We start from the raw sequence: 24,774 nt of genomic DNA on the forward strand, positions 1-24,774 counted from the left end.
TTAATGCACGGACAACATTTGATTGCCGCCCGCCCGCCCGCCCGCCCGACCGCCCGCCGTACATCCCCAAATCAATAACCGACATTTTTGTCACAAAAATCCGGTTAAAAATCTAAAGTTTGATTTATTTTTGTTCAACCAATAATGAAAGTGAAATAGTGAAATAACAATTCGCTTTTTGCAGCCAAAAAGGTTCAATTTTGTCAAATTACGCTAAGAAAAATTGATATTTAGTTATTCACTTGCAAGTGGATGAGTCGACCTCTTTAAATCCGTATTCATGTGAAATTCAATTTAACCCCTAGCTAGAGATTGACAACGTATGCATTGTACCGTGTACTGGTCATTTAAAGAAAAAGAATGTCAACAATGAAAGTGAAACTACGGTAAATCATTTGATTACTAATTCGATGCACATAAAATCATTCTTTTACGGTTAAAAGCAATGAGAAACATCAATTTTTAATCTATAAAATAAAATCAAACAGACCTATAAAAATCCAATTGCACGTGTTGGTTTAATCATGGAAGTATTATATTAACAGGAACTACTACGACCCGACTTCAAACGTTTGTTGATTTTTTTTAGTACTGCGACTCAATGATTTGTATAGTGACATTATACAAATTCTTGTGCGACTGTTTAATAATATTTACCAGTATCATTTGGACGGTTTTATTTGGTCGGATAGTGATAACATATTTTAGGGGACAGAAATGTATTATATAAATAGCTACATGTATATAACGTAATAGATCTCTGTTTTCTTCTGCTGTATTTTATTGATTGGTACTTGCTCGATTAATTTTCGTATTGTAAACTGGAAATATCTACTTTCCAGGATTATCCAGTAACTTAACCATATATATATTACTCTAAACTTTACAGTTTTAATATTTATCGTTAACCGGCGGTAACCGGAACACACCTTAATCATGTTAATCGCGATTTAAACTTCACCCACAAACTAATAAAATAATGTCACTCACTATTTCAAATCGTTGTAGAATAAATAATTCTGGGCCGATTAACTTTCATTTTTTATGCATCAGTCGTTTTGTTTAAATAAATTGTTCACGAATAAAGGTCTACCGACGCGATTGAAATAAGTAAAGGTGTTTTCCGACAGTTAATATTGTTAAGCTGTCTCGATTAAAACCCCGTGATTGATAAGAAGTATCTCTGGTCAATTTATGACCGCGGCATCGCAGATGTCACAAAAGAAATTAACGACAGCGTACTAATTCGACAGTTTCCATATCTTTTCTACAGGGCTACCCGGGTTATAAATAAATGCTAATTAATCGTTGTAGTTCCTGTCAATATAATACTTCCATGATCTATTCATATCTTTATTTATGTTAACATCGCTTATATGGTCATCTGAGGTCAAATCGATAGCTAATTAGATGGCGTCTGGACTAAAATACACACGAAACGAACCTATATATAAAAATTATTATCTATCCCATGCTAGCTGTAAACTGTTTATTTTAGACTTTTGATAGTTTGGATAAATTTTTTACATTGTTATAAATGAAATATGAGAATTTGAGTCAAATCGGTGACCATAAATTTGACAGCTAGTGCCCCATTAAAATTCAGTTCAAGTCTGATGTCAGAAGATGTATCCAAAGAAAATAAACAAAATGACAATAGTACATAAATAACAATATATATGTATAAAATAGGATAAGTGGTATGGTTACCAATGAGACAACTCTTCACCAGAGACCAAATGAGACAGAAATTAAGATCTATAGATAACTGTGCGACCTTCAGCCATGAGAAAAGCTCATACCACAAAGTCAGCTATAAAAGGTCCCAAAATGACAAATGTAAAACAATCCAAACGTGAAAAACAACGGCAATATTTAAGTGTACAAAAATGAACGATGTACAAATATAGCTGATGATAGACCAAATTGTTTAAACTAGTAGTCTGTTGTTATTTATGTATTATTGTCATTTTGTTTATTTTCTTTGGTTACATCTTCTGGCATCAGACTCGGACTTCTCTTGAACTGAATTTTAATGTGCGTATTGTTATGCGTTTACTTTTCTACTTTGGCTAGAGGTATATGAGGAGGTTGAGATCTTATAAACATGTTGAACCCCTCCGCATGTTTGCGCCTGTCCCAAGTCAGGAGCATCCGGCCTTAGTCAGTCTTGTATTATTTTTTAATTTTAGTTTTTTGTGTACAATTTGGAGTTTAGTATGGAGTTCATTATCAATAAACTAGTATATATATTTGTTTAGGGACCAGCTGAAGGACGCCTCAGGGTGCGGGAATTTCTAGCTGCATTGAAGACCTGTTGGTAACCTTCTGCTGTTGTCTGTTCTATGGTCGGGTTATTGTCTCTTTGACACATTCCCCATTTCCATTCTCAGTTTTATATATAAGCTACTTTAACCTCAGAAAAACTACTTCAAACACGACCATAGCAAATAAACTGGGAACGATACACCCTGTATTAAAGATAATAACAGAAAATGCCGCAACCGAATTCTTGACCATGGCAAATAAAGAGAGAACCATAACCCTTCATATAAACTTAAAATTGAGAATGGAAATCATATGTCAAAGAGACATCAACCCAAACAAAGAACATACAACAGATGAATGCCATTAATGGGTTTTCAACTCCACGAGAAAATCCCATTTTTTTTTTTAGTTCATTTAATATATGTTTTGGAGTTAGGTCAGACGTCCATTTTCACTGAACTAGTAAACATAATACATTTTGTTTAGGGACAAGAAGAAGACCGACTCCGCGTTTCCTCACTGTGTTGAAGAGGAGATCCTTTGATGGCCATCACCTGTTTCTGCTCTCTGGTCGGGTTTCTATTTGACAAATTCCTCATTTCCATTCTTAATTTTATTCAATATCAAACACAAATGGACAACAATAAAAGGAAAATCTATAACGAGCAACATGACCATAGCAAATAAAGGGAGAATCGTAACCCCTTGTAAACCAATCATGGTATTATATTTACTTCCATGGACCAATGAAGTATGGTCACTAACAAGAGGAAATTTAACAGATATACGAAGGAGTGGCATACACTGTGGTCCAACTTGTTTTTCTGTCTTTGTTTTGTCATATTGTTTTTTTCATGTATTATCTAGTTTTAAAAGACGTATATATACTGTGACATATTCACACTTTTGATTAAAATCACGAAATTTTAATTTAATAGATAGAAAGCACATTAAGAAAATCTACTAGATACGTAAACAATTTTAATCTAGTGACGAATTTCTTTAAAAGCCACTGGACAATTTAATTCAAATCAAACCAAATGTTTTAGAATATTAAAATAAAATGAAGGATTAATTGTTCTTGTTATGACGTTGGATTGTCTCCATAATTTGATTTGTTTTGAATCCAGTCTAATGGATTAAAAATATTTAAAAGACAATTCGTTTAATAAATTTATCGTACCATTCCGATAAGGTTCAACGTTTATTTTCCCTGAAGCAACTACAATTTATATTTAAGTATTGTTAATTAAATATCTGATGTATTTATCCATTTGATTTCAGTTAAAAGGTACGTTGATTAAGATACATTTGTCTTTCTCCGTTCAGAATTCATTTCTTTCTTCTTTTTTGTTGACGTATTGACAATAATCATGTTAAAATCAACTCGGCAAATTAAGTTTATTTCAACAATTTACAGATATGTCTTTTGATTAGCTTTGTACCTCCAATTTGCTTGTAGCAAGATGCTTTAACAAAAAATTGTCAATTCGATGTAACAAAAAACTGTTTAATTACTTTACAAAAAACACTTAAATAAATTTGTTATATCGAAAAAGAAAAAAAAACTCGGACATAAAGTTATGTATTTTTTTAGGCATTTGAAGATGCAGCTGAATGTATTGTGGATATTCGTTGCCTTGTTTGTGTTGTCAACAGCGAAGTCCAGACGAAAGACACATAAACAACTGGTGAAAGATTGTACTGAGTATGGCAAGGAACAATTGTCACACTTTAAAAAGAAAAACCAAGAAGGAGAAGGTTCGTGTTTAATTTAAAACATGTAGATTTATAATGATAAATAATATCGGCAAAGACAAGTTAAAAATGTTTTTCAAATGGGACCATTTAGCTGGATTTTTTTTCGACGCAAAATTAATATTAAAGTCACCCAAAATAATAATTTCCTTATCTTCAATATCGACATTTGTTAACATTGATTCAAATGTTGTAATCCACTCTGCATTGCTATTTGGTGGTCTATATATGTTACCAAGTAATATAGGTTTTTGATGAATAAAAATAAGTTCGACCCACATTGATTCTATATCATCATTTTCTAAATCATATCGTCTAACTGTGGTTAATATGTTAGAATTATAAATTAAGAACCCACCGCCAGATTTTCCAATTCTGTTTATATCATAACCATTAATATCTATTTCTTTATTTTGGACAGAATTTGACAAAAATGTTTCACTTAAACACAGGACATCTAGTTAAGTGACATATATTAAGTGACTCGTTTGGAAATATAAAAGGGTTTGTAAAAGTAGACGATTTGGATTTAGATAATAGAATATGTGTTGCAGTACATAATTACAAAATAAAAATACTGACAATATTTCCTAAAATAGAATTACATGTTCTAGAAGTGGAAAAGTTATTGACTTTTAAAAACTTTCGCACCAGCAACATTTGTGTGAACATGGTCTGCAAATAAAGTAAGGTTGGGCTGGTCTCCATATAGAAAGTCTAAAGTATTGTGCACAATTTCCACATGTTGTTCCTCTAGAGATAATAGACGGTTGTTGACATCGTAAATTGTACGATTAGCTTGATAATGAGTTGGCCTAGGTAGGATTGAGGAAATTACCAGCTTAGTTCTTGGTAAGCTTTGCCTAACTGTACAAATTAAATTTCTGAAGTCGTCAATAATCGCATGAACAGAGTCTCCATCTGATACATTGTTAGTGACAACATGAATAGCAATAACATCAACACAATCGAGTCTGCCTTCTGATATGTACTGAATAAGCCAATCTTCAATGTCTCTAATACATACTCCCCGAATAGTCTTTACTTTGACATTAATTTGTTGCGTTGACATTTTCCTTGGAGACATTTTTTTAAGAGTAGAACTCTCAACAAGAAATAAGTTTTTCTTCTCAATAGAACGATGAAAATCCGGATAAATATGGTTGACTTCACGGTCCGTGTATTTTGTATTTAATGGTGATCTTTGTTTTTCGACATAGGTAGGACTTTGCGCATCATGGTTGTTACCTAGGTTTGTTCATGGTTGGTTCTATTTAAAGAAACTGGCTTATTAGATCTACTTGGTATTCCACTTCATACAGCGTTGCTGTATGTTCCAGGTGTTGCTTTATTTGTAGCTGAAATTCTTTCCTCTCTTTTTCGATTTGGTGTTTCGATCACGGTTTCTGTTAATACGTTGACGTGAGATGATTTTAAAGGAATAGATTTAATCTCATTTGAAACGGCATTCAGTTTGTCCCACAACCTCTAGTTTTTGGTGTTGCTTAGTCTTTAGTTTTCAAGATTGTGTCTTATTGTAATATTGTCATTTGTTTTTTGTCCTTTAGTCTTTTTATTTTTTATCCATGGCGTTGTCAGTTTATTTTCTATCAATGAGTTTAACTGTCCCTCTAGTATCTTTTGCCCCTCGATATTTTACAAATAGCACTTACTCAAAATTGAAAAAAAGAAGATTTTAGTTGTGTGTCAATCTTCCATGTCCAGTTTCAATTGCTTGTTCATGTGGTTTGATAAACACAGATATACATGCTCCATATACTGTAAGTAGCTAGAGGTTATCTGACATATTCTTACCTATCATAATCGGTCAAACTTAATTCTTGTTCCATTCGTTGTTTGTTATACTACAATATGTTCTGTCAAACGGAATGTCATTGATATTTTAAGAAGTTTATAATATTTAAAGTATATTTAGAATAACAAAGATGTATATTGTACGATTTGGTACATAACCTAGGGTTTTATTCTCATCCTCATAAAATAACAATTAAACTTTAAATTTCATTCATAATCAGCAAACAACGCCTCATATCCCTGTAAGAAAACACTATCTCATATTCCACGGTAGCCAAACTTGACATTTACATTAGTTATGAAAACACTACAAATAGGCCTTGACATTGAAATATAACTAAATCACCTAGTGTAGAAAAGTCATACACATTATATGTAATAAACGCCAGCCACGGTACATTATGCAGAAAAAAAAATATCTTTTAAAAAAAAAACTTACATAGACAAGTGAAGCAAACCATACGCAGACTTGTGCAGCATCGGTCTGAACACACACAAAAAAAGAAAGAAGATAACACGAGGCCAATCAGACTTCCATCGTTTTTTGTCCTGTTGGTAATTGCAAAATCGAAAAAAAAAAGACAGGATTGTAGCGCCTACAGCTTGAACATCTCCTTGGTCATATCTGAAAAAGATGTTCCGTACAAATCAACCAAGTAATGACCGTAAATTTGGTGCAAGCAATTGTACGGCCTTTTCGAGAAAGACCTTTCTCGCAGAGTCGGCTCAAAAAATCTCCGACATCATTTGAGAAAACTAACGGTCGAATTTACAACTAAACAATTTACGGAAACCAAATATGACAAACATGAACCAACGATAACCACTGGAGAACAGGCTCAAAAAGCTTACGAATGTGGCGAATCAATGTATGAAGGCACAAACACTCCCACTATCATAGGACCGTGGTGTAATAGTAAAACATAAGCGAAAGCTATAAAAATCAATGTATGAAGGCACAAACACTCCCACTATCATTGGACCGTAGTGTAATAGTAAAACATAAGCACAGCTATACAAATCATTGTATGAAGGCACAAACACTCCCACTATCATAGGACCGTGGTGTAATAGTAAAACATAAGCACAGCTATACAAATCAATGTATGAAGGCACAAACACTCCCACTATCATAGGACCGTGGTGTAATAGTAAAACATAAGCACAAGCTATAAAAATCAATTAAAAATGACATAACTAATGACTTAAATGTTGTTTCTGTTCCAATCGCATACAGTCAGTACTTTCCAAATTACAAAGTTCTTTAATAAGATTTTTCAACAGAAAATAATTTTTACTAATTTAAAAATATATGTTGAAGGTTAGGCCAATAATATTTCTTGATACACTTCTTCACATCGGTATGATTTAAAATAAGAGAAACAATTAATTCTGGTGATCTAATAAAACACATCGCTGCTAAATGTTCTACCCCGAGTCGTCAATTCTAATACGAGATAATTCTATATACTGACCAGATCATTTTTATGATAATTGTAACGTGGTATTGAACGGCCAATATTATATAAAACACTCCTTTATAACGTATGACAATTCGGGATTTTTAAGACCCCATAGATGTCATGCATGTAACTTAAATTTGTCAATTTGCCCCTATTTCTATTTGAAATCAGATAATTTGCATTGTGTACATAAATGTCAAAATGATTTACAAAATGATCTTCAACATGATATTAATCAGAATTACACGTATTTTATATGATGTAATTCTAGTAGTGATTAAATCTATTGTATGTAGCTCTCTGTCTACTAACCAAGTATTATAGAATTACATTACGTACATTCGAAATCATATACCATAAGCGAAACAATTTTCTAATATATAACTGAAAATAAAAATCAGTTTAAAAAATGCTCACCCTGCTCCCTTCATATCTGTATGATAAAATAATTCCGTTACAAGCAAGATGTGAAATACAACTTAAATGAAATGCATACAGGACATTTAATGCATTAACGATTAAATTGTTATGATCATCCGAAACAACTCCAATACTTTTATCTCACCAGAATACAAAGACGAGGAAAATAAGTATTACATGAATACATGTTGTAGACTGAGTTAGCACTGACGCAAGTAGATTATAGTTTACTCAGTGACAGTTGTTACTAAATATAGTATTGCAGTTTACTCAGTGACAGTTGTTACTAAATATAGTATTGTAGTTTACTCAGGGACAGTTGCTACTAAATATAGTATTGTAGTTTACTCAGGGACAGTTGCTACTAAATATAGTATTGTAGTTTACTCAGTGATAGTTGTTACTAAATATAGTATTGTACTTTCTCATTTCTGTAGATATACATACACATTCGTTTGATGAATTGAGATGGAGAAAGCAAGAATCGAGTGAACTAGAGTATGCAGCTATACTCACTTTAGAGGCCACAAAAAAACTCAAAACAGAGTAAGTACACGTGAATAAGAGTATACAGCTTTACTCACGTTAGAGAACACTACAAACTTAACACAGAGTAAGTTCACTTGAACTAGGGTATGAAACTATAGTCACGTTAGAGGCAACAAAGAAACTAAAGACAGAGTAAGTACTCATGAACTAGAGTATGCAGCTATACTCACATTAGATGCCACAGAGACACTTAAAACAGAGTAAGTACACTTGAACTAGAGTATGCAGCTAAACTCACGTTAGAGGCCACAAAGAACCTCAAACCAGAGTAAGTACTCGTGAACTGGAGTATGCAGCTCTACTCACTTTAGAGGCCACAAAGAAACTCAAAACAGAGTAAGTACACGTGAAATAAAGTATGCAGCTATACTCACGTTAGAGTCCACACAAAAACTCAAAACAGAATAAATACACGTAAACTAAAGTATGCAGCTATACTTACTTTAGAGTTCACAAAGAAACTTAAAACAGAGTAAATACACGTGAACTAAAGAATGCAGTTTTACTCACGTTAGAGGCCACAAAGAAACTTAAAACAGAGTAAGTACACGTGAACTAGAGTATGAAACTATACTCACGTTAGAGGCCACAAAGAAACCCAAAACAGAGTAAGTACTCGTGAACTAGAGTATGCAGCTATACTCAAGATAGATGCCACAAAGAAACTTAAAACAGAGTAAGTACACTTGAACTAGAGTATGCAGCTTAACTCACGTTAGAGGCCACAAAGAACCTCAAACCAGAGTAAGTACTCGTGAACTTGAGTTTGCAGCTTTACTCACGTTAGAGGCCTCAAAGAAACTAAAAACAGAGTAAGTACACGTGAACTAAAGTATGCAGCTATACTCACTTTAGAGGCCACAAAGAAACTCAAAACAGAGTAAGTACACATGAACTACAGTATGCAGCTTGACTCACGTTAGAGGCCACAAAGAACCTCAAACCAGGGTAAGTACACGTGAACTAGAGTATGCAGCTTTAATCCCGTTAGAGGCCACAAAGAAACTCAAAACAGAGTAAGTACACGTGAACTAGAGTATGCAGCTTTACTCCCGTTAGAGGCCACAAAGAAACTCAAAACAGAGTAAGTATACGTGAACTAAAGTATGCAGCTATTCTCACTTTAGAGGCCACAAAGAAACTAAAAACAGAGTAAGTACACACGAACTATCGTATGCAGCTATACTCACGTTAGAGGACACACAGAAACTATAAACAGAGAAAGTACACACGATATGATCATTGTTGTTTAATACTTTTTGGAGGCACATTTAAGTGAATAGGAGATATTGGATATATATTTGACAGCTTAAAAAATAATTACTTTGTCAAAAGTTAACTGGATTAATAATGTAAGAACAATGACAAAACAGGCAGATACGTATACTCAATCATAATTGGCTGAGGGAAAGTCAAGGGAATCGAGCGATAAATGTACCTTGAGTAACAAACGGACGGTTTCAGTAAATATATGAACAAATATAAAAACCTGACCAACCCTAGTTTAGTCTGTATGTTAATATTTTCTCGATGACGTTTAATACGCCCACATCTGTTTTTATTTGTATAAAAATGGAATTAATTGACCTTCCAAAGAAAAACAACTATTTGGAAACTTCAAGGTTCTCTTGCAAATTTTCTGATGAATTAATAACTCTTATTATAAAAAAAAAAGATAAAGAAATTGAAAGTGTGGCTATATTGGAATTATACGTGCTGAAGATATTTTGATATTTGCATTTTCTTGTTATAATATATAATTTTTTGACAAATTCTTCATGTTTACAGTAATGCGATATGTTAATAAGTTATATTCACAAATCGTATTTGCACCATTCTGACGCGTCTGCATTGATTTTTATTGAGTATGCAATTTAAGCAGTTTATCTTGTTATTGTGTACAAAATTTCATAATGTAAACTATAAGTATGAACATTTAATTACATTTCATATGGTTAAAGGTGGAAGAAATAGAGATATGCATTACAATGATACGAAAACAAGGATATTTTTCTCAGATTTCGATTCAAACCTTGATGATATACATATGCCTGTTAACCTCTTTATTTTACAGCACTGGGATGTGTTTATCTGAACTTCAGAACGACCCTGAGTTATTAGAGATTTGGACAAGTCTTGTTGACTGTAGAAATTTCACGGGCACCTGTGATGAAAACGATCCATACCGCTCTGCCGATGGGTCTTGTAACAATCTTGATTATCCTGAGTGGGGCAAGTCATTCACACCCCAGGAACGATTTGTACCTGCTCATTATGAAGATGGTATGTATACTCAGTTCTTTGAGTGGGTCAGGTCAATTACACCTCGAACAAATTTTCTATCTTCTCATTATGAAGATGGTACGTAAACCGAGTCCACTGAGTGGGGCAAGTCATTTTGCACATCAATCACGATATAATATAAGTATAACTGCTGAATATATTGATGGTACGTATGCCTGGAGTAACCTGAGTGTGACAATTCCTTTACACCTCAGACGAGATTTATACCTGCTCGATATAAAGATGGTATGTACATGTGCTTATAAGTATACCTCCTTGTGATCTGACGTATAATACACATAGAAAAATGATTGCTTTTTATACGCCCGTCAAAATTTTGACGGGACGTATTATGGTATACAAATGTCCGGTGTCCGTCCGTCTGTCTGTCCGTCTGTCTGTCCGTCTGTCCGGCTGTCCGGCGTAAACATGTCGCGCCGTAACTTGAGAACGACTTATCCAAATTTCATGAAACTTAATATAGTTGTTTCTTATGATGGTCAAATGATCTGTATACTTTTTGGTGAAAATAAGATTTAAACTTTTTGAGTTACCGACACTTTATAACTAAAACAAGGGTGTGTTTTTTTCACATGGCACACTGTATCTCAAAAACTATTCTTGATTATGACTTAAAACTTTAAACACTTCCTAGTTATATTAATCTCAATATCTGTATACTTTTTGGTGATGATTCAAAATTTCATTTTTGAGTTATTAGTATTTTGTAAAAAAGGGGGAGGGTTTTTTTTACATGTCGCGCCATATCTCAAAAACGATTTATGATTATTGCTTAAAACTTTACACATGTCTTTGTTATATTAATCTAAAGATCTGTATACTTTTTGGTGATGATTCAAAATTTCATTTTTGAGTTATTAGTATTTTGTAAAAAAGGGGGAGGTTTTTTTTACATGTTGTGCCGTATCTCAAAAACGATTTATGATTATTGCTTAAAACTTTACACACTTCTTTGTTCTATTAATCTAAAGATCTGTATACTTTTTGGTGATTATTCAAAATTTTATTTTTGAGTTATTGAGTATTTTGTAAAACAGGGGAGGGTTTTTTACATGTCGCGCCGTATCTCAAAAATAATTTATGATTATTGCTTAAAACTTTACACACTTCTTTGTTATATTAATCTAAAGATCTGTATACTTTTTGGTTTTGATTCAAAATTTTATTTTGGTAATATTTAGTTTTTTGTAAAAAAAAAAAAAAAACAGGGTGGGGGGTTTCACATGTCCCGCTGTGTCTCTAAAACAATATATGGTTATTGCTTAAAACTTTCTCAGAAACTATTTATGATTATTGCATAAGACTTCCACATAAAACGTCGGGAGTATCATGCGCTCATGGCGCAGCTGTTTATTACATTTTAGCATGTCATGAAGATTTGTAACTCTCTTTGAGATTGTTCTTAGTGATGTTTAGATAAACCTACATACCCCAACTTTCTCCTTAATATACATTTAAAAAAAATGTCAAACAAACATACTGAAATCACAGGCAAAATCAAAAAGACGAAATCCAGAACTGAAAAAATCAAACGCTATCGAACAATGAAACATTTTAATTTTCTGTATTCAGAACAAATAAAAATAAGCATCCACACATGTTTTGATGTATGATTTAGAGGAGTATGTTGTTTGTAGCCACTGTTTCATTCCAGGTATAGATTATCCACGTGACTATGATCTACCTAGCCCTCGATTGATCAGTAATAAACTGTTCAATGATACTGGTGAGGGTAGTTACGACAAGAGAAAGACTGCAGAAATGATGGCATGGGGACAACTCTTGGCTCACGACTTTGTATTAACACCAACAATAGGTATGTACTTAATCCCATTTTATAGTTGATTATAAGCAAAGGGTTTTTTCTTATATCGGGTTTTTTCTTCTCTTCCAGGGGCCCCGGTTGCCAAGTGATCTAAGTATTTCTACTACTGTTATCACAAGCCACTCGACACGTAGGTTGTTAATTCGAAACAAGCTCCTGCAAGTGCATTTGTCTTCAATCTTTAATCTTAGGATTGGCAGTTTTCCTATCGAAGGTCTGTGGTTTTCTGAGGGCTCTCCGGCTTCCATCACCCTCTAAAATTGTCGCTCAAAAGTGGCGTTAAAACACCAGAAATCAATCAAAACTTCTCTTTTTTGCGTTTTTCGCTATAAATTTAAGTGAATTTGTAATCAAAATGATAAGTAGGGGACATTATATTAATAACACATACCTGGAAGGATGATTCATTATGTCATCATCGTCTTTCAAATTGAAAATTACTGCTTCTGCGTCAAAGTTTTTGACTTTGTTTACAGTCGCATTGAAGGCAAAGAGGGACGAGATCATAAAATATCCACGAACAGAAAAAGTTAAGGCAACACAAAGTGGTTTCTTTGAAAAAGTAGGCTTCCCAAAAGTTATGTTTAGATTGTTTTAATCGTCAGTAGTTTGATGTATATTGTGAAATGTATAGACATGTTTGTTCTTTGAAAAATGCTTTATATATCAAATATGTATATTAACTGTGTGCATCTGAGGATCGAGTTAACAGATGGTAATAAACATAGTAGATTACGTACAACATATATTGTCGAAACATTTCTCATCAATGAAATGACATAACAGAACAGCAACAACATCATAACTGTAAAGGTAGTCTTTCTAACCTTAGTTTTACTACAATTTCTCAATATGTAAATTGAAAATATAGATTTGAGATTGTCGCTTTACAAACATATTGGTTAAGCTAATTGAATATTACAATATGAATATTATGATACATCAGTGTTACTTAAATCCTTCTTTCAAATGCATATGCTATGTATGCTATTTGTCCTGGAATTTTCAAACAATTAAAATATATTTGTTTGTAGCAAAAGTGGATTGTTGTGAGCAGGCAAATGAAGACAAGTAAGTTAGATAAAAAGACACGGTATGGATCCTTATCAATATTAGTCTATTTCATGAATATGTAAAAAAAAAAAATATGTAGTGAGTTAGTTCGTCAATTTAATTTCGTTTTTTGTTGATTAATTAAACTGTACAGGTAGTCTTTCTAATTTGGAACCTTAGGTTTGGTACAATTTCTCAATATATAAATTGAAAATGTACAGTTGAGATTGTCGATTTACAAACCTATTGGTTATGAGTACTTCTAGACCAAGACTAGAAGAGTACCGATATGGGATATAAAATCATAGGGGAAAATAGTACAAGAAAAAAGAAAAAAGAAAAGACGCAAAGCATGATAATCTTAAACGTTTAGTAAGTTGATATTGTTTCCGTTCCATCTATTAAAGCATAGAACTGATAAAATTTATATATTAATAATCTATTGACTTGAGTTATTTGATATTTAAACGCATATGCATAACATGTTATTCATGTCTCATACCGGCTGAGGGTTTATATTCCCTTGACCATCTTTGCGTTATGTCTATATCAGCCGACTGCTGATAACTTGTAATACAAAGAGAAGTTAAACTTGAAAGGAAGATAATGTTTTCGTCACCAGTTTTCCCAAATCTTGTTTTAAAGTACTTGTTCTATTGTTGCACTTTATCTAACTTATGCATTATTGTAACTTCTAGTCCTGCTTGTTTCCCCATTGAGGTACCAGAGGATGATGCACATTTTACGTCTACCTGTATGAACTTTGTACGGTCGTCTCCAGCAACGGTAGGATGTGTTCCAGGTAAATATAAGACTGAAACAGACAATCCAGCTAATTATAGATTATCGTTGATCATCTCAACGAGATTGATTTTGCAGGGGTTGAAGTCATAACATTTTTCTCAGTGCTCAGAGCACAAAAATCATGCTCGAAACATGAAATCTAGCATTTTGATTGGTTGATTTTTGAGTATGAGTACAAAAAACTGACTCGAAAGTTTTATGACTTCAAGGCCTGATGACCAATAATAATCTGTTTATCGCTATTTTACCCATGACGACGTTGTTAATTACATGCCAATTTCATTGACAACGCCACGTGCCCCCTTAGTTTCTAGCAATATTTTTTTTGATCATTCGACATTGATCAGAAAGGAAATTATCAGTGAGCAAGATCAAAAGAAAATCTCGTAAAATAGCGATATTGTAAAATGTATCCATTTCACAGTTTACAAGTATAACAGAAATAAGATCAGGAAAAAATAAATGGTTGATTGGTGTAGACAAATCAATCGAATTATTTTCTACCAATCAAACAGTTGATTGTTATTGATCTAATGATCACATTACAGATCGACCGTTCGTACAGAACCATCATCTAAACATAGTGCATATGACATCAACATTTTCCTGGTATTCTTCGGGTTATTCACATACTTGTCATAACAAGACAGACCGTATATAAATAAAGGCAAAAGTAGTATACCTGTGTTCAAATTTGATGCTGGTTTTGCTTTGAATTGAAAAGTTAAAAAAATGTTCTAAGTTTTATAGAAGTGAAACAAAGAAATAATATACAAACGTTGACTACGGAACATTTACAGATAACAGGAAGAATGAATTAACAAAAAACATAGATTGGGGTATTAAAAATGTAGAATTGTTTTAAAACTTGTAAAAAATTTACTTCAAATATAAATGCTTTAAACATTAAGAGAGCTCTCATAAAATGGGGAAAACATGGGATCACGGAACTTTTTGTATGCCGCTAAACAAAATAAATATATCTTTAACGTATATTCCTTCATAAATTATGTGTATATGAGTCATGAACCCTAATATGAATGATAGGGGGGGGGGGGGGAATTGTGCCGAACAGAAGATATTCAGTATTTGTACATATGATTTTCTACATCTAGATTAAAAAGTCTCGCAAAATGAATTGCATTCCTCTCTCATCTAGACCGATTGTATTCTACTATCTTAAAATCCAAGATGGTAGAAGACAACCGAACCGATTTTCCTGAAATCGACTACGTAAAATAGTTTTAAACTGAGCGTGAGAGGACTTTATAAGGCCGTTAAACATACCCTTCAGATAATTTTTTTCCCATAATTTTATTATAAACTAATATACCATTACTTGTTTCTTTTGAAGGACATAGGGAACAAGTAAATGAACTAACTGCGTACATTGATGGCTCTATGTTGTACGGATCTACTAAGAAAGAGATGGATGGCCTACGAGAGTTTTCTGGAGGTTAGCTTTTATTCAAATTAATGGTGTTTATATTTCACTAAAGGACACCTGTGTATATGTAACTTCAATGATAGTGTAGCAAGTGTTGGCCGTTATCTGAAAAGTTATTTCTATATTCTTTTTTTATCTTCTATATATTAGGCTTCAATGTCTATTTTGAATTTCGGCATTTTCGCCTCCGCTAGGGCGATAGTGTAGCATTATTGTTTTATGTTTGTTTTCTGCCTTTGCGCGGAAAGTTATGCTTGTAGACTGATAGATATCTAGTTTCCTTTTGATTGTGATTTCAATATAAGCTCTTCGTCTGTAAAGTTTAAAGTTAATGTTAAATAATAATTTGTAACATTTAATGTTATATTAAGAATCACCATCGTCGTATTTGTCTGTGTTGTAAAATACAATGGTTTCTATTGATACAGAAACACATGTTCGCAACATTTACCCGTGTTTCAATTCTTCAAGTATTGTTTTTGTTTTGAAGGACGAATGAGGTGTACAGATACGAATCTGCTACCAGCAAATCCTGCTGGAATGTGTCTGAAGTTGAACCCGAATGATGTCTGTCAAGCTGCTGGTAAATATACTTCTACAGAATCTTAGGTCTGATTAAATGAAATATTCCGAAACACAACTTTATAGTTTAACTGTTTATGTTGATCTGTATAATCGTCAAACCTTTATGATAATCATTGAAAAACTCTTTTTAAACTACGGTGGTCAACACACTGTTGCTAATTGGATATTAAGGCAGTACAACTCAACATTTGGATGTTTCTTTGACATTTGGATGCGTCTTTGGTTGGTGATTACTTAGTTGTGTCTACAAGGTAAGGCGTTGACCATAATACACTTGTCCGTTTTGGTTGGAAACACCTCAAATGATGAGTGGCATGTGCCCAGGTCTCTTTCCGATACCATACATACGTTAAGTAAAAAAAAATCAAAATTACAGATATTTCGGTTGTTGTAAGGGTGACTTTTGTCAAAGAATGACTTGTATATCAATAAAAAGTTCTATATTTTTGCGTTAAAGTTGACTATAATGTTTTTGGCTGCTCTTAAATTTGTGAGAACAGTTTATTCAAATGTTTAACAATGTACCAAAAGCGGGCTGTGCTCCAAGTGTATACTCTACCATATCCTCTATTAGGTAAACAAAAACGATTCCAACCAAAGAGGTAGATTTTACTGTTGTAATATTCGTTTCACAGATGACAGCGTACATGTTCTTAAGATCGTGACTACAATACTGCCCCCTTTTCCAGAATGTGACTTACTGAATAAGACTAATTACTGTTCTGTGCTAACCTGAGAAAAACAACGGATACCACATGTAGAGCAGGATGATCTGGAAACCCTTATGGACCACCCCCAGTTTCTGTTGGGCTTCGTGTTGCTCAGTCGTTAGTTTGATATGTTGTGTTTTGTGTACCTTTGTTTGTTTATTTGTCCTTTTCATTGTAGCTATGGCATTGTAAGTTTTTTTTCCACAAATGAGACTGAATGTCCCTGTGGTATCTTTCGCCTCTCTTTTGAGTTATTCTTTAGCCCTTTTTGAGTTTTTTGGTTGATCATTCTGGTAGAGTCAGCAAGAAATTCCGTTTTAAATATGATGTAATATTACTCTTGATTGTGACACATTATAACCCACAATTACATATTGGTTGACAGATACGATGTGTCCTTGTATCAACTCACTGAGGCATGTTTTAACTGAGTGTTGATTTGTATGACGGGTGGTGCTTCTGCAATCTTTTTATCTTACTTGTATGCAATAACTTTAAGGAAACTTCAAAAATCGGAAATATATAAAAAATAAACATAAAAGATTTATTGTCGATTATTTTATTTTCACAGTAATTAATTTTCTTTGGAATTTTGGATCCTCAATGCTTTTCAACCTTGTACTTGTTTGGCTTTATAAATATTTTGATATGAGCGTCACTGATGGGTCTTATGTAGACGAAACGCGCGTCTGGCTTACTAAATTATAATCCTGGTACCTTTGATAACTATTTATGATATTTCAAAGTCAGTTTTCATATGAATAATGCTATATTTGATTACTACTATTAACAGGCGATAGCAGAGTAGATGTAGTGCCAAATCTTGGAGGAAACCATATTTTGTTGATGCGAGAACATAACAGGATAGCAGATGAACTTGCAGTAATAAATCACCATTGGGATGATGAAAGAGTTTTTCAAGAAACACGTAAAATTGTAGCCGCAATGATACAACACATTTCCTATAATGAATATTTACCTGGTGTCATCGGTCCAGATGCTATGACCTATTATGACCTTGATTTATCACCATGGGGACATGATGACCCTTACGATCCAGATTTCAATCCAACCATCCGAAATGCATTTGCTGCTGCCGCGTTCCGGTTTGGACATTCCCAAGTCATGCCAGAACAAGCCTACCTGTTCCATGATTATGTCTCATTTGAACACTATCCCCTGGAAAAAGAGTTTATGAATACACACATGATACAAAAACAAGAAGGAAAGAAAGTACCAGCCTTGATGAGATGGTTGTCGTACGATAAAGCCATGGATACTGATAGGTACATTTGTTTCTTACGATAAATACAGTTACTTGAGGGACTAGCAGATTGGTACTTTCACAATATATAGTCATAAAACCAGGTTCAACCCACCATTTGTTCTTAAATTGTCCTACTCCAAGTCATAAATACGTCAGTAGTACGCTCTATGTATGTTGGTGTTTGTTTTTGTAGCTAGTCAGTGTTTCTGTTGTTCCGTTGTTTACCTCTTATAATTGATGTGATTTGCTCGGGTTTGGTTTGTGACCCGGATTTGTTTTCGATTACTCGATTTACGACTATTGAACAACTGTATACTTCTATTGCCTTTATTTAGTGAACTTTTGTTTTCATTGATCTTCTTATTTCGTTTGGCTCCCCAAGTTTTGCATTAGGATTATTTTGAAACGTTTCTTTAACATTTTTTTATTTACTTCATATGTGTATGCATTTACAACTTTTTTGTTGTTTGTGTTCTTTCTTTCGGTTTTGGTTATCCTCTGTATTGAGAACATTCGTATTATCGCTTTTTGCTTATGTAATGTGGAGTGTGACTGATGGTTGATGAATTCAAATGATATGTACGGTTGATGAATTAGTAACATCTTATAAAATAAGATTCCAACACGTAAGGTTAATGTTTTGAAAGCCTAAATAATAACAACTTAGCTTCTTATTAAGGCAATGAACTGAAAAAAGGCAATCAATAGTAAGTTCAAAACACAAAACGTTCATAACATATTAGGCTCAGTGAAAGAATGTTTTAGGTAACCACATTTTTTTTCACAATTGATAAGTTTTAATTTTCGGTTCGAAATGAAAGAGCAGTGATATTTAACACATGTTCATATCAACGGTCGAAAGCTAGAACGACGTAATCACAGTTTTGGGGAAAATCTGATAGAAAAAAACGAAATACGTCTACACTTTCTCGTAATTGCAGAGTCATTATTCAGATATGTGTTAACGTTTTAAAAAGTTTTGATATTGTTGTCACATTAATAAACAAAAACATCTTTCGTTTAAAGGTTTTTCGTAAAAGAAATAAGAGATCTTTTGTTCCTGAAAAATGGCAAGAGTTCCGATCTCCCCGCGATAAATATTCAGAGAGGACGAGATCACGGCCTTCCATCATACAATGCATTCAGGGAACACTGTGGACTATCGACTGTTTCACATTGGAATCCCAATGCGGACGAGGGTTTGGAGGATCATAGATGGAGTGTTACACGGATATTGAAAGATCTATACCAGTGAGTATACTGATAATAACAAAAGAGGAGATGTTGTACGATTTCCAACTATCCACTTGAGTGGTAGTAAGCAATCAAAGGCCGGCGTACGACATGTAATTTCAATAATAAGAATAATAATAACAATAATAATAAAAGGTCCAGAAATAAAAGATATGAAACACTTCAATTGGGAAAACTAACGGAACGGCATAATTCGTAACAAAACTATTGATGATAAAACAAATATGACCGACTTGAACCAACGAAAAGAACTATACTTCAGGTTGTTGACTTGAGACGGACAAATAAAGAATGTGGCTAAGTTAACATGTTTCTGAGCGTTCCCCTAACCCGGGACGGACACGTAAAAAATGTGGCTAAGTTAACATGTTTCTGAGCGGTCACCTAACCCGGGACGGACACGTAAAGAATGTGGCTAAGTTAACATGTTTCTGAGCGTTCCCCTAACCCGGGATGGACACGTAAAGAATGTGGCTAAGTTAATATGTTTCTAAGCGTTGAACTTCCCCTAACCCGGGACGGACACGTAAAGAATGTGGCTAAGTTAACATGTTTCTGAGCGTTCCCCCAACACGGGGCAGTGGTGAAACAGCACAGTATAAGTATAATATTGATAAAGATAAGATATATAAAATTAGGGGATGTAGGACATGTAATGTTCCTCCAAACCAAATATATGAATAGTTGTTTTAATATTTCAAAAGTTTTCTAAGTCAATAGTTTGCTCCTCGTAAAAAGTATTTCATTAATCAAGGACATGTTGTCTGTATGTAGACTTGGGTGATATGTATTCATGAACATCAATGAATTCTAATAATTCAAGAAATCAATGTAAGGTAACATTTTTATCTTGTTGTTAACACTGGTGTGTGTCTGTTTACACTATGGTCATAGGCATTCTACCTTTTTAATTGGTTTCAAGAAAAAACATCACTAATATCTGCTTGAAGAAATTTGATGATATATTTTTGTTACAAAGTACTTTATGACTTTTTGTTTAACGGATTCTTTTATCAGTATATTTCCCGCTTATTTCAGTATTCCTGTATATTTCCCGCTATTTATTACGGGATTTCTTTAATATATACTTTCCCGTATATTTCCCACTGTTTAAAGATTTTTATACATCATTTCAATGTTTTACAGGAATGTGGAGGACATTGATTTGTTTGCAGGAGCTATCACAGAAAACAAAGTTCATGGTGGACTTGTTGGACCTACATTTGCATGTCTAATTGGAGAACAATTTGAAGCTTTGAAAAAGGGTGATCGATTCTGGTATGAGACACCAGATTCAGCAATTGGCTTCACTGACGGTTTGTTTGTTTAATATACTACAGATTCTGGTATGAAACACCAGATTCAGCAATTGGCTTCACTGACGGTTTGTTTGTTTAATATAACTACAGTTTCTGGTATGAGACACCAGATTCAGCAATTGGGTTCACTGACGGTTTATTTGTTTAATATAACTACAGATTCTGGTATGAGACACCAGATTCCGCAAGTGGCTTCACTGACGGTGTGTTTGTTTAATATAACGATTCTGGTATGAGACACCAGATTCAGCAATTGGCTTCACTGACGGTTTGTTTGTTTAATATAACTACAGATTCTGGTATGAGACACCAGATTCAACAATTGGCTTCACTGACGGTTTGTTTGTTTAATATAACTACAGATTCTGGTATGAGACACCAGATTCTGCAATTGGCTTCACTGACGTTTTGTTTGTTTAATATAAATACAGATTTTGGTATGAGACACCAGATTCAGCAATTGGCTTCACTGACGGTTTGTTTGTTTAATATAACTACAGTTTTGATGAGCTCTCATTGATCATTAGAACTGTCAGAAAATTATATCATAGATTTGTTGTAAACTATAAGGTTTTCATATAGTTAACGTAAGATGGAAGATAATAGAGGACTATTAAAAATCATTCAGTGAAGACAAACAACTGAAAACGTCATGGCATTTGTTTTTTGGCCCCATCAGACCTTTATTTTTCTCGTTTAATTTTTTCTTCTTAAAAAATTTGTTGTGGCTTTTATAATTTTTTCAACGGTATGTGGTTCCTTATGTTTTAAAGGCGTGACATGACTTATGTTTGCTTAAATACAGGGAATTTTTGTCTGTATTGAATATTTGTCTCGTTGGAAATCCTATCCCATCTCCTTTTTCATATTATTCAGGACTATTCTAGTATTCAGTACACTCATAACACATATTGTATGTATACATATTTGCATTGTCCATTATCTAATAACATGTGGTGATGTATTTCCTTACATCTCATGTGATTACTTTACATAATCAAGTGTTGATTTATATATTTACTGTCTTTCAATCTTACATTCCCTGCTTTTCAGTTCAACTTGGTTTGATAGTTTTGTTTAAACTGTTGATTTAAATATATGATATTAAGGAACATGAAAAGTTGAATTTTCAGCAAACATTTTCGCGAACGAATGATACAAGTCAAAGTAATAGTAAAGTTTATGCATTTTTGTAGACATGTTCTGAACTTTCCATTTCTAAGTAGCAACATTCCAGCAGCACCTGCATACGGTGTATATATCTCCCAATTGATACGATATTCCCGTGCTTGCATTTCCTATCATGATTTTCTCGATAGAGGGTTGTTGCTCACAAGGAAGCTATTAAATAAAGAGTTCCAAATTTTACGGACGCCATCACGAGTTGGTTGACCGTTATGGAATAACCGTTTCACAAATGATATCGGATATGTTCCTTACGTCGTAACTACAATCCCCTTCCCTTTCATAAATGTGACCTACCGAATTAGACTGTTTACCGGATTTGTTATCTCATAAGCAACACGATGGGTGCCACATGTGGAGCAGGATCTGCTTACCCTTCCAGAGCACCTGAGATCAATTTGGTGGGGTTCGTGTTGTTTATTCTTTAGTTTTCTGTGTTGTGTCGTGTGTGCTATTGTTTGTCTGTTTGTCCTTTTCATTTTTTGCCATGGCGTTGTCAGTTTATTTTCGATTTATGAGTTTGACTGTCCCTCTGGTATCTTTCGTCCCTCTTTTATGAAAAGTCGGGAATATGAGCTAAACTTAATTTACTATGATTTTTTTATTGAATATTTATATGGAAAATAGAAAACAAAAGCTAAGTTTCTAGTTTGATATTTTATATTTCAGATCAGTTGCAGTCAATAAAGAGAATGAAGCTATCAAAGCTATTCTGTGAGAACTTTGGTTTGCAACAAATTCAAAAACGAATTTTCAATGTGGTATCAGACTGGTAGGTACATTTAAGAAAATCACAGAAACTAGAATATTGATGACAATAATGTTGTAAACAAGTAAACAAACATAAATAGGAATCGAGTCAAGTAGACAAATAAAAACTCAATGGCAATACGATATATAATTTAGAGAATGTGGTATGATAGCCAATGAGACAATGTTCCACAGGATACTAAATGATGTCGACGTGATACGATTTGTGATTTCGATACATGATTTGCTACAAACCAGTAACATTCTTAAAAAGGCAGTATTTGTACTCGACTGTAACAGTTATAACATGACCATTCTGAATTAGTCTGAACCTTACTCAATACTACTCGACTCTATTCTGAACCATACTAATCAATTTGAACTGTCCTCGACCAGTTCTAAACCATTTTAAAATCTGAATCATACTCTTACAAAGGCTGAATCAAAATTGACCCATGTCTGAAATATACTCGACCACGTCCAAACCATACTAGACCAAGTCTAAACCATACTTGCCCAAATCAGAATCATACTCGACCAAGTCAGAACCATAGTAGACCAAGATTTAACAATTCTCTTTTGTAAGCCTATTGCTACAAGCTTTGAATCCATTGGGTAGAAATTTGACAAAAAGGTATTATATAAAAGAAAGTGATTTATGAGATAAGAAAAAGAAATGTAAAAAAAATAAGTGGTTTATTTGTTGGATTAAGAGATCAATGTTCAGACTTTGGCCGAGATTGGTTCAAACTTTGGTCAAGTATGGTTCAAACCTTAAAGTTTTTATCGACTATTGTTTAGAAACTGAAAACAGGTCAAGAACTTGTTATCTGCTAAGAATGAGTTTAGCCTTTCAGTATAGTGTAGAAAAGGATGGTGAACATGTTAAAACTACGATCTAGTAATATCGAGTAAAATTCAGACCAATTCAGAATGTTCGAGTAAAACAATTATAATACAGTCAAGTACAAAAAGTGCCAATTTCATACTTTTACTGGTCAGTAGTAGTGCAATATCATCAAAATAAAATGTGCGATGAACAGATTTTTTTTTATATTCCAATTGAATATTAAAAGACAGAGGATTGACCAATCAAATAACTTATTTTAACCTACCAAATGATGATGTGCCTTTTTGATAACCTCTTCAGTGGTCATTGGTTATCACCTAAATGTAATTTGTTTTTATTTGAAGAAAATAGGGTGTTGTCATCATATCTTTATTTGATTTTGATTTTATTAAGTTACAGTTTACTAGACTCGGTGTTTCCTTAAGCTTGGCATGTTGTAATGACTCTCTTCTTTTTGAACTCTATATTTGTTTGTTGTTTTTGTGATTTGGGTTACTCTCTCTTGTTAATGATGCTCTTTTATTCAAGAAACAAATTACAAACGTATGTTTCTTTAAATAGGAAAACAATCTCAACATGTAGTTATGTCCAGATTTATCTAAGTGGATTAATTATGATATCGCAAATTACTACATAGTTGTTATTGATGATTTATATTACAAATAGTTACTTTCGCATTTTGTCAAATCAAGTGAATACCTTATAATAACTTTTATTAATATTGTGTATATAATAAACATATGTTTTTTTGTTTTTAATTTCAGGAACGGACTAGTACCTTGCTCCGATTTACCTGATGTCAACCTACAGTTATGGCGCGAACATTAATTAAATCAGAAAATATGCTGTAGGATATATTTAGTGCTATGTTATAACACCTTTTTCCTGTTTATGTTCCACTGTTTTTTGAGACTGTGATAAAGAAAATTAAAATACGACAATAAAATCATAGTTTTATAAATAATGTGTTTTAGTTTTTGAAGACAACTAAACGATATTGTAAACAAACATGAGAAACCCTACCAACATATAAACCCAATATCGTGTTATATAGTTTCCTGTCCCAAGCCAGACTCAGGTCCCTGTTATTTAGTGGACTTCTTTGATCGTTGTCTACAATATTTGTTTTAGTTTATTATTGTTATGTC

The 24,774-nt window shown here is 33.3% G+C and overlaps 1 protein-coding gene across 2 annotated transcripts; it reads left to right on the forward strand.

The window, feature by feature from the left end:
• The first annotated feature begins 345 nt into the window (after positions 1–345).
• LOC139513772 (salivary peroxidase/catechol oxidase-like) lies at positions 346–24,587 on the forward strand. 2 transcript variants are annotated; one of them, XM_071302565.1, is made up of 14 exons: positions 346–386; positions 3,866–4,029; positions 8,162–8,270; positions 10,348–10,556; positions 12,232–12,393; positions 13,437–13,473; positions 14,154–14,257; positions 15,614–15,715; positions 16,197–16,289; positions 17,795–18,287; positions 19,295–19,519; positions 20,669–20,838; positions 22,696–22,798; positions 24,391–24,587. In XM_071302565.1, the coding sequence occupies exons 1-14, from the start codon at positions 361–363 to the stop codon at positions 24,452–24,454; spliced, it is 2,061 nt and encodes a 686-aa protein (XP_071158666.1). In that variant the 5' UTR covers positions 346–360; the 3' UTR covers positions 24,455–24,587. The 2 variants fall into 2 exon arrangements, with proteins under 2 accessions (XP_071158666.1, XP_071158667.1); XM_071302566.1 differs by lacking the exon at positions 346–386 and adding an exon at positions 492–570.
• Positions 24,588–24,774: the final 187 nt, after the last annotated feature.

This window comes from Mytilus edulis, chromosome 2 (genome assembly GCF_963676685.1).
Source record: "Mytilus edulis chromosome 2, xbMytEdul2.2, whole genome shotgun sequence".
Lineage (NCBI taxonomy): Eukaryota > Metazoa > Mollusca > Bivalvia > Mytilida > Mytilidae > Mytilus > Mytilus edulis.

Bases quoted from the DNA above. Each gene is read 5' to 3' on its own strand.
- LOC139513772 (XM_071302565.1), top strand. From the start codon at position 361: ATGTCAACAATGAAAGTGAAACTACG. The intron at 19,520-20,668 runs GTGAGTATACTG...AATGTTTTACAG, and splicing joins ATATTGAAAGATCTATACCA to GAATGTGGAGGACATTGATT. The intron at 22,799-24,390 runs GTAGGTACATTT...TTTTAATTTCAG, and splicing joins TTCAATGTGGTATCAGACTG to GAACGGACTAGTACCTTGCT.